General features: G+C 42.2%; 1 protein-coding gene across 1 annotated transcript in view; it reads right to left on the minus strand.

The window, feature by feature from the left end:
- LAMB4 (laminin, beta 4) overlaps positions 1–11,347 on the minus strand; it is a gene marked incomplete at its 5' end in the record, with an annotated part of 40,575 nt that overhangs the window by 6,937 nt on the left and 22,291 nt on the right. The window contains 8 exons of the mRNA XM_010022780.1: positions 580–783; positions 1,682–1,887; positions 4,832–4,992; positions 5,359–5,734; positions 6,079–6,175; positions 7,400–7,620; positions 8,700–8,924; positions 10,488–10,645. Coding sequence (XP_010021082.1) covers positions 580–783; positions 1,682–1,887; positions 4,832–4,992; positions 5,359–5,734; positions 6,079–6,175; positions 7,400–7,620; positions 8,700–8,924; positions 10,488–10,645 — 1,648 coding nt within the window. The remainder of the gene's footprint in view (positions 1–579; positions 784–1,681; positions 1,888–4,831; positions 4,993–5,358; positions 5,735–6,078; positions 6,176–7,399; positions 7,621–8,699; positions 8,925–10,487; positions 10,646–11,347) is intronic.

An 11,347-nucleotide genomic window follows, 5' to 3' on the forward strand; every position in this document is an offset into this window, starting at 1 on the left:
CTCTGATTGTTAATAAGAACTGTATTTACTGGTGTTTTGGGCTTTATCCATTTTGTTTCCTTGGCACATGTTGCATTGGCCATACTTTGCTGGTGTTATTTTTTACTACTACTGTGCAGTACAGCTGACAACTTGATCCCCTTCTAAATAGCACCAGGGGCAGAAAAGCTTTGTCTTGAAATTATTTGCAAAAATTATTTAATGGAAAACATAGGAGTAATATGAAGCTGTATAAATAGAGCTTAACTGTATGCACAGCAGTAATCCCATTGCAATAAGCATGGGCCATACTGAGGCTACTGACAAATGGTGCCAGTTGAATCTTTTCCCATAAAAAAATAGACAATACTAGCCTGATGCCACCACATTCCATAGGCTCAGGGCACCATGAACCATAAGATCTTGGCAGCTGTGAGGAGGATGAAGGCATAGCTAAAGCCACAGTCTCTTGGTGGGACTGGCACTGAACCATGATAGGTCTGTAATGTTGGGACAGGGTGAGTTTTTGTAGATTTGTGACCTCCCAAATCTCATCCTCCATCCATTTCACTGAACAAATGTAGGTTTGATATACAGCACCTGATTCTCAGGTTTCCGTAGCTGACTAGTCAAGTTATTTAGCAACAGAGTGGTCTCCTCAGCTTTCCTGAAGGCATCAGTGGAGAGAGGAAGAGCTCCACTGCAGTTCGGGCCACCACACTGCCTGAGTCCATGCCTGTCCTGGCACAAAGCTCCCCCACAGGCTGCTGTGACACAGGGCTGATCTCCTGGCATACCACAGACCTGCAATAAGAAAGGAAGATGCTTATGTCAGGTCTCCTCTGGGGGTCTGAGATATGCTTCTGGGTGAAGGAAAATGTTTGACATCATATGAACATTGAAGATAGGAAGGGATTTTTCCAAAGAGACAGTGGTCTGGTCTCTGCAAAGATGGGTGCCACTGCCAGTTACAGGTCCCCCTCACCTGACTTGAAGGATTCAATGACAGCCCATTGCTCCAAGAATCCTTGCAAATCCTAGCCATTTGTTGGGCTCCATGTGTTGCACTAAGACCCTTACTTCATTCCTCTATGGTAAAAACATTGAAACTCTTACTTTGGCCATATCCAGCCTATGGGTCAATGGCCTGTTCTAAAGAATCCATACCTCCTCTTACACAACATGGTACTATGTCTAGCCCTTTATATAGCTTGGCACAGATCTTGAGACTAAAGACCTAGATGGATGATCTCTTCCCGATCTGTCAGGGCTGGCTGAAGGTGCTATTGGGTATTCACTGCTGCCCTGCAGAACACAAATCCCTTCCTGTCCCATGGTGATACAAAGGATATGTGAGCAAACCCCACCCACTCCAGGGCAAAGTTGCCCTGCCTAGTTTAAGTTACTGATGGAGGAGGCTGGGGTTAATCTTTCTGAACTTACATTGACATCCTATGGAGACTAGAGAGTGCTTAAACAGTTCCTTGTGCTGGGTCTGCCTTGGGAGCAATGGCTTCCAGAAGGGTGGTAGTAACTGCAGCTGAGAAGTGCAGCTGTTTTGATGTGACTGCATATCTGTGGCAGGGAAGTGTCATTTTCCAGATTTAAAAAGGCATGTAAGCACCCTTCTAAAATAAAACCTGCCAACAGCATCAAAAAAGAGAGTTTTGTTTGGTTTCCAATCAAAATTCAAAACACCTACCTTTTCATTCAAGGTTTGGACATTAGGGCTCTTGATCATCTTGAGTTGCTCCAGCACATTGCTTGCTTTCAACACCTGACGGCCCAACATAGCAAGTGCGTGGTTCCTGGTATACTCTGAGTATCTTACAATAGGGGCTGTCTCACTGGTCTTCTGTTCTGCCAGCAATGATACTTCGAAGTATTTCTTAATGTTGCTGATGGCCTCTGTAGCAATAGAAATAGAACAGAAATTGAATGAATGTGTTTGCTTGAATTCTGGACAAATGGTGAGTCACTGATGGTTCAGTTTGTTGCCACTGGTGTTTGGTTTGGGACAGCAGGGAGGGACAAGAGCTGTCATTTCCTCAGTCAAGCTTTTTAGTCCTTAGCCAGTTGCTCATTGATACTCATAAACCCTGCTAAAATAGATGCAAATACAGTGGATCCCATGTCAGTCTTCAGAGTCCACGGTGAGTGAGAATGAAAGATACAAAGATACAAAAGCATGAAGGGCATCCCACTAATAACACAAACTGCTTCTAATGTGCATTCATCAGTAGCTCATCTATTGGTGCTGCTGTTGACTTGATAAAGCTCCTGTCATTTATGCTGTTTTGAAGGTTAGGCAGGAAAACTGTTTCTGCCACTTATAAAACCTATGAAATGATCAGCGCTCTGATTATGAGTCAGAAAAGCATTTGTCCAGCCTGTTCAGCATAGCACCCAAAAGTTAAATGGTCTGCTAAACTGAGGCCAAAATTTATATTAGAAATAGGAATTTATGAGTTTTCTTTGGCTCTGAAAAATCCAATTTCAAGGTTGATGCATTAAAAAAAACCCCCCAAAACATTTCCACGATAAACTTAGACAAAAAATACTTTCCAGCAAGAGTCTTGTTTGCTTATTGTAAGCATTCCCTTAAACAGACTCAGATGGGTTGGAGAATATTGTATTTTTGCAGATTAATGGCCTAAGGAAAGGATTCAGACCTTTTGCAAAACACATAATTTAAAATTACTGCTGTCAAGGCTTCACAGATCTTCTGAGAACTCAAAGTTGTCCCCAGATCGTCAGGCAGAAGTATGTGCAATGAGCCAGAACTGATATGTGGGCAGTGAAAAAGCATTAGAGGTCATTGATTAACATCCTTCTTTGTGCCAGTAACTGAATCAGTTACTAGATGAAGTCAATGACAAGGCACTTGTCAAGTCCTGCATGCTTTGAATGAGACTCTAAAGTCCTTGGCCTTGTTTTAGTTGAAGCTGAACAATGTTTAGTTATATGGAACCAGGGCTATTTATTTTACCTTGTGACTCTGGGAAACAAGGTACGGTTAAAAGTTAGCTCCTAATACAAAATACCCAGCAAGAGGCTGCTGTAACTCCATATCTAAGCCAGAGACTGTTTTCTGTGCAACAGTTTCATCACAGATATATTTTACAGTTCTTCATTAAGTGGCCCAAATAGCTTGATTTACAGCCTAGGAAGTTGTACTCAATGCATTACCATGACACTGTGGCTGCAAAGCCAGGGGCCAAGGCTTCGCAGCTGTAATTTAATGAGATCTCATAAACTGCAAACATTCTTTTAAGGACACTTGTGTCTCGTTTTTTCCAGTGATTTTAATTCATCATTAGATACTGACATTTCCAGGTCAGTCAGCTGAATGTATGCCTGTAAAGAGAAGTAGGTAGGAACCCGTTCCCCACATGTCTAGAGCACATGTGCCCCAGGTGGTATACGTGGCCACATCCTGCTCTACCCCAGCAGAAAAGAGAGAGGAAAGAGCCATGCTTAGGATGTGCTGCTGGTTCTGAAACGGAGATAGGGTGAGGGAGCCAGGCTTTCTGCCAGATATCAGAGAATCTGGTTTTCTTGGGGGAAATGTTATTTCTGTGCTGTTAGATGCTTAGTAGCAGGACCAACGAACATTTGTGGCCCTGACCAGAAAGTCAGCTTAAATTCAAGGTCTTCCCCTCCCCACACTCCCATGTGCTTTTTATAGGGCTGTTTATCCATCTCCTGAGGCCAAAAGATGAAGCGGGTTTGGAATATGACCAGAGAGCACCACAGATGCTTGAGCTGTCTATCCACTGACCTCCCTGGGATTTATTGTTTCTTTGCCTTCCTGCCTTTCTCAGAGTCTGCACAAGATTCAGTTGAATTGGGAAGTGGAGCCTGGGAGAGCTGTGCTGACTGTGCCCTGGGAGCACTGCTAAGTACAACAGGGCAGGGGAGCCTTAAATCTTAGTTCATCCCTCTTTTCCCCTCTTCCTTTCCCTCAGATTTGTATTCTGTTGATTTTTCCTTCTTTCTTTCGATCTTGTTTAGGTCAATCTTTTTCTTGCTCAAATGAAACACAGAGGAACTGTAAATGGGAGTACATTGCCTGTAGCTTGTGTCTTCTGTGGTGCACACCTTATCTTCTGGGGGTTCATATCTCAGCAACCATTTCTCTAGAGACTATACTACTGACAGACTCCTACCACTGTGGCTGATCTGGCACCTCTTTGAGATCCCCAACTGATATATCCCCATCTTTCTTCAGATACCAGTCTGTGATGTCATTACTGCTATTAGCAGCTGATGGAGACTATACTTTGCTCAAGCACAGATGGTATAATTCTTTCAATAATGCCAAGGAACTCAGTTCTGATTTCACATTTTTTGATGGTGGAGAGCTAGCTCCTTACCACGTAAAGCCATGTATTTTCCCATGGGAACACTAAGAAGTTGCACTGTGACTCTCCAGTTTAATTAAACAAACCATTGCTGTACAACATTCTTTAAGTATTGCTAAGAGCAAGAGGAGTCAAAAGTGGGGAAAAAAGTCCTTTGCTGTTCCTACTGTGTGATCCTTGAGTCTATACTGTGAAACTGCGTGGCTTTTAAATCTTGATGTAAACGCTGGGATTCATAAGACTTCTGACCAATGTGACCCTAGCACATACGTCTGAATGCTAGATGCTAGGTGCCATCTATCATGGCATTTTAAGATGAAAGGGAGTTTGGAAAGCCAGTATAAAGTGTTAGTATTTACATTTTTGCACTACCATAGAAGCTAAAATCTAGGGATCTTTGGAATGTTGTGTGGTTCAATGGTAAGAAAAACATTCTGAAATTTCATGGAAAATATCCACCTATTTCAATTAATTGCTGGCTGCCTTACCTTTGAGTTTCAAGTAATGAAAACTTTGATGCAGATGTATTTTCTGCTGTAGAAGTTCATACACTAGGTCAGCTTCTTCTCCAATGTCTTCTATGCTCTTATTAAGATCAGGAAACTCATACTGTATACCATGAAGGGGATACAATTCTGCAACTTTTTGTCTGAAAGAGAAATGGCAGGAGTCAGGCCGGATTGTTCTTAAGCTAGAACCAAGATGCACAGTATTTTAGAGGACAAGAGAGAAATTTCTAAATGAGCAGAAACATTTACTTGTAATGGCTTTTCTAGAAAACCCTTAGGAGGAACTGGAAAATTCCAGCATTTAAGTATCTGCCTGTGGAGGACAGATAATATGTATAAGGATCATTTTGATCATAGATCTATTGAAAACAGTGAATTAGAAGTCCAGCATCTGTGTGCTGATCAGAAGTGAAGTGGGACTCAATGTGTAGGGATGGCTGGTGGAGCCCGGGGGAAGACTGCTTTCTCAGACAAGGGAATATTTTTGGGATCAGTCAAGCCCTTACTGAACATAGCCCTGGAAATCCTTGATGCCTGAGAGGGCCTCCAGTGAAAGAACAGGATGTTTCAAAATTCTTTCAGTTTCAGAAATGGCATCTTCAAAGGCTTTGAAGCGCATGTCACAGCTGGGCATTCGTCCCCCTTTATCTTCAAGGTTTGCAGCAAACCTCATTAACCCCTGAACAGTCTGAGCGAGGGCAGTAATTTCAGTGTCCCACTGATCAAAACAAAGATGACACTGGCGGCAAGAGGGGAAGTCTTTCTCAAAGCCACGGCCGCACTGGTTGCAGAAGCGGCCTGTGACGCCAGCACGGCAGTTACACACGCCAGTGGCTTTGTCACACTTGGGATGGCTGGTTCCCTCCAGGTTGCACTTGCATGCTGCAAGAAAGGGACAGCAAGTTACATCCAGTCGTTCCTTTTCCATGGGATTAACACATGCAAAAGGTACAACTCTGAATTTCAAGACATAAAAGCAAACCAGTGTTTGAGTTAGAGCAAAGTGGACTGCCTGGTTAATGGCTCTTCTTCATTTCTATCTTCCATGGTCCCATCATAACCATAGAAGGAACAATATAGATAAATAAGATAAACACTTTTAACCATTCATACACAAATGTATCAAAGCCTTCTTAACATGTATGTTCTGATGGGATGAATATGAAAGACAAACATTTCTTTTGAGGCAGTTTCTAATTCATTTGTCCCCACTCAGTAATACTTACAAATGCAATGCACCTGGGGATTGCCATAGTAATTTTCCTCACATTCATCACAACATCTTCCACTGTAACCTAGCTTACATGGACACTGGCCTGTAAGCTGTAAAGACAGTTAGGATTAAATAGCTTCCTGCAGAGTCATGTGGCTGGATATACATTATTTACTGGGTTTCTTTTTCTCCCTGTGACTTATGTCATATAGCTGTATGAGGACTGCAGTGACACTGCTTGCACATGGTCTTTGAACACCATGGTTTATGAAGTATTGGCCCACCTTTCCCATATTGCTCCTCGAGGTTGTGAAAAAAAAAATGGACTTTGAGAAGTGGCTTTACTTTACTAAGATGAAAGATTTTGTATGTTCCAGTCTACAGATGCTCTTTGAGAACTCATCCACTGACTATGATCTGAGAGAGAGGATTCTTTTCCTTAGCAAAACAGATTAATTTCTTACTCTTGCTGGGCCAAAGTACTCATCTTAACATTTCAACTTCTAACTACATGATATATTAACTGTAACTGAAAACCTCAAGGGTACATTATGCACATTGCCCTAGAAAATTTATTTTGGAATTCAGCTATTAAATTAAACTGCAGGGAACTACAGCTCTGATGACTGGTATAGCTCAGAGAAGCAGTAGTAGTTCTTGGAGGTTAGGACTTACATTTGCTAGGAAAAATAATAAATCTACTAACTAAACTGGAACAAACAGAAAGCATATTGAAAGGAAAATGTGAAAGCATATCAGCAAGAGTTTGGGATAAGTGCTCTGAAATCAATAGCAAAATTGCTGTTGACTCCATGGAACTGCAATTTTACCTCTCTGTTCTAAAATTGTTTTATTTATGCCGTGTTCTAGCCCTAAAAAGTGCACAGGAATTAAAGATGAGAAAAAGTATTCTAGCAGTCTGATAGATGATGCATGATTAATTTAATGGCCACAGCTGCTACTTTATTAAAATAAACACTTTAAAAAATACTTATAAGACTCTTGGGTTCAAGACTGGACTTCCCTCCTCCCTATACGTATACTTACAAGGCAGTTTTTTCCTGTGAAGTTTTCCTACTAAGTATTTCTAAGATCCACTTGACAAAGAAATACACAGGCAAAGAGGAATTGCTTACAAGCAGAGCCACATTATCAGAAGAGCACGTTTGATCTAATGACTCAAAGTGTGGTTACACCAGCTGCAAACTTCCAAAAACTTCTTGTTTTGAGGGAGTACAACAAAAAACTATCCTCATTTACAAGAAGCATCCCCCACAGTGTGGCACGCCAAAACACCACCACCCAGATTCCCAAAAGCAGAGTAATCTTCTCACCTGGTTGCACTGGTTGCTTTGGGAGTTTTTTGGATCACAGTCACAGATCTGACATCCTTTTCCACTAGTGAGGTCCCAGTAGCCAGAGGCACACTGGTTGCATGTCATGCCCACTACGTTGGGCAGGCAAGGGCAAGCTCCTGTGGCTGGGTCACACAGACAGGTTGTATCCCCCCCCGGGCATGTGGCAGGGTGAACACCTGACAGGTTGCACATGCACTCTGCAAAAAGAAGAGCAATAACATAGACAGTTGATGGACAATCAGAGCTGTATATAAAGCCCATGCTGTAGGTTTACTTCTAGTAATCTTGAACACATTCTTAATCTCACACGGTTTACCTATCTTTCTATGATAGCTTCTGTATTGCTTTGAGCAAACTTACTGGGAGCATTCAGTACTTTTAATACAGGCACAAAAAATGAAGGCGTAGTGAATTTCAAATCTTATTAGAATGAAATGTTAAATATGCTGGGTAAGGAGAAGCTGATTTACAGTAGGCACTATCCAGCGTGGGAAACGCCAGCAAGATAAATAAGATAAGAAGCCTTCCTTGCGAGGAGCCAGTTCTTGCTTAACCATTTCTGACAGACATCTTCCGAGAATGAGCAAGGAATGGGCTTAACTGTATTTTAGAGACTGTCAGCAAGAGTTTCTTGAAAATACCTATCGCCTGGTCTGAAGAAAGTAGAGCCTCAGTCAGGCACATTTGTGAAAATAGTCCTTGAGAAACGCGGGGAAGAAACTTATTCCTTGCTTTTTCATACTCTCCTGCCTTTCTGTTAAAATGCAGAGCTATTGACAGTGTCCTCATGGAGCCTATTAAATTGCTTGAACAGTCTCACTCTAGCCACTTAATGAAAACAACTGGTAAGGCAGGGAGCTCAGCAAGGGATCATCTGGTTAAATGAGCATTGCTTAGCTGGCATTAGCGAGCAACATGGATAAACAATTACCTTTGATTCCTTTACTTTTGATTCCTTCCTTAATGGGCTGAATGCACATTTATTTTTCTAACAGAGAGTAACAATTTCATTTTACAAGTAAGTATTTCCTAGGAGTGATATTCAGTATGAGATTTAGTGAGACCTGGATGTCAAAGATGCCATATTAACAGTTATGTATTTCACTGATTTATATATTTCATATATATAGAAATATATTTGGTATTCTTGTGTTTTGCTCCATTGATCTGCTTTAGTTTTACTGTCCCTCCAAGGGCTAACCCCTTCCTGTAGCCTAATTTCTTTACCTTTTTTTCAGGGTAGCAGTACACAGTTGCAGTGCTGTTGCTTACTTACTTTGACAGTTTTGATCAAGGGCTGAGCCAAAATACCCTGGTTTGCAGAACTGGCAGTTTGTTCCATGAGTGTTGTGTATACACTTGGTACATTCCCCCGTGATCCTGTTACAGGACTCTGGATCTGTCAAATCAATGTTGTTATTGCAGGGACATGGTGCACAGTCAAGACCAGGGCTGCCTGGGTTTTTGTAGAACCCACTAGGACACTCGTCACACCGATTGCCTGTCGAAGAGGAAGGTAAAAGTATTTGCTGGCTGATAGGAATTCAAGTGAAACATATAATTTCCAGTAATACTGTTACAAGATTTAACCTGACTGTTCAAATGCACATTTCCAGTGGAAAATACCCACCTGTTTGAGACTGTTGCCTTTTAATCCTATGATCTGTTTAAATTACGTCTCCCACAGTGAAATCTGATGGAAACACTCCTCGTCCCAAGTTGTTTTTATCAAGGAAGTCCTTTCAGTAGTAGTAAATGGGTACCCCTCACACCACACCTCTAAACACTTTTCCAGCAAAGTCCTTTCAATGGCAGCAGTCGGGGTTGGCCATACTGCAGGATTTTCCCTGGGGCCTTTACCCTGACAGCAGCATGGGAAGGCGGGAAGTGCCCTTTCCTGGAGTAACCCAGTACCTGGCAGACCTGCCCTCCTGTCTGTAACACAGTGGAGGATCTCCAGGAGGTCGATGAGCTCTGGGGTGCTCTGTCCTTGCTTGCTGCCATTGAAATTACTCCTGCACACCACCCCAATGCCTGCCCTGATTGGGGTGCTACCTCTCTCCATCTCAGAAGCCTTTCTGGGCAGGCTGGTATTGCTAGGACCTCATCCACTGGCTCATCCTCAACCAAGGACTCTGCTCTTTCACCATGCTATTCAGGACCAGAGCCTTTCATAATCTTTGAGGAAGTGAACCCAGTGCCACAGAAATGATGACCAAGAGCCTTGCTGGGAAGGAGCAGGAGGAAGAAAATGCAGAACTGAGGATTGTGGTGGTTTATGAGGACAGAAGTCCCCTGAGTTTGTGAGGACAGAACCAACAAGGATCACTTTGGCTCTACAGCGATTACATAGCTCTTGACTTATAAAGGAACTTGGCCTAAGTAAAGATGACAGCATTGGTTCAGCTTTTGGCAGTGCTTGCCATTAGGGTTTGCTTCCATCAGCAGAGATCTTTCTAATGCCCAGGGGGAGAGAAATATCTTCAGTTTTCCCTGCAGAAATTCAAGATAAGTCAACAGGATCTTAGGTAGCATCGGTGGGCTGCAAAAATATCTGCATGTGAAACAGCTGAGAATGATAACCTCATTTCTAAAGTGACTACTTGAACAGTGAAACAGTTACTTTTAGGCAAAATGTCTCTATATGAACAAAGACATTCTCTGATTAGAAAATCTTATCAGGTCTCTTTGATGCCCCATTTTTTCTGATTTGAGCTTGCAGGCTTGTTTTTCAGAGGTAACAAGCAACTGCAGTTCTCCCTCCTCTCTCCACCATGCTAATATAGTGCCCCTGGAAAGGTTTCGCCAGAGTGCCATATGATAAATTAATGGCTTCACTGCATTCATGTAAGTGAATCCCTTTTTCAAACACTAATTGCACAATTCCAGCTCTTCTCAGTTAGAACTTCCCCACTTAATTTCAGTAAATCTGAACTTTTCTTATCTATTTTATTACCATTACTTGGCTTGTAATTTCTGAGCAGAGGACGGGTGGAGGATGGAAATTTTTCTCTCTTACATTAATTTTAATAGAGTCAAACCCAGACCTTATTTTGCTTCGTACCTGAATATCCCTCAAGACAATTGCAGACTAGTTGTGCAGACGGGGAATCCTGGTAACAGGAATGTGCAAAATACCTATTGCTTGTAGGTTCCTCTGGGCACATGCATGGGCGGCAGGGTTCTCCATTCAGAGGGTTTCCGTAATAGCCATCCACGCACCTGTCAAAGCAGTCAATACAAAGCAGCAGAAATTGCCAAGTGCTCCATTCAGTCTCTGGAGGTGAATCAGTTTATATGTATGTATAGTTAATTTAACATTCCAGGTCATTGTAATGCTATCCCATTAATTGGTACAGATATAGCAAGCTTCAAAGGTGTTCTAAAATGGAAAATCAGAGCTGCATTCCCAAAATCTGGAGCAAAAAGGAAAAAAAACCCATGTTTTCTTTTCAAGGAATATTTCTGAAGACTTTCACCTGCTCTGGAACCATTTTAATCTAAATTATAAGATATATATATATATATGACATATAACGCATGCTTTGCATAGCTAAAAGCTGCCATGCAAAAATTCTGTATATTCCCTTGTCACCATATATATTCATTTATTTCCATACACACACACAAAGAGTGGCTGGGGTGACATTAGAAAGTACTGGAAAAAAGGAAATAAAGTAATGATTCATTCAGAGAATATTGCATATTTTAGACACAGCATATGTACTGAAACCTGCCATGCTCTGCCTGACATGTTCTGCAAAGCCAGGGTGATGGCTGTTTCAAGGCGGTGGTGGCTGTGCTGTTACCCAGACAGGTGAAGGTGGTTCTGGGGGTTCCCTGGGGGCTCAGCCACCCTTGCTACCCTGTCTGCCTAAACGTCGTGGACCACCATGGCCCCGTTCAGAGGGTTCAGAAGCTGGG

The sequence above is a fragment of the Nestor notabilis genome, unplaced genomic scaffold (assembly GCF_000696875.1).
Source record: "Nestor notabilis isolate BGI_N333 unplaced genomic scaffold, ASM69687v1 scaffold16889, whole genome shotgun sequence".
Classification (NCBI taxonomy): Eukaryota; Metazoa; Chordata; class Aves; order Psittaciformes; family Psittacidae; genus Nestor; species Nestor notabilis.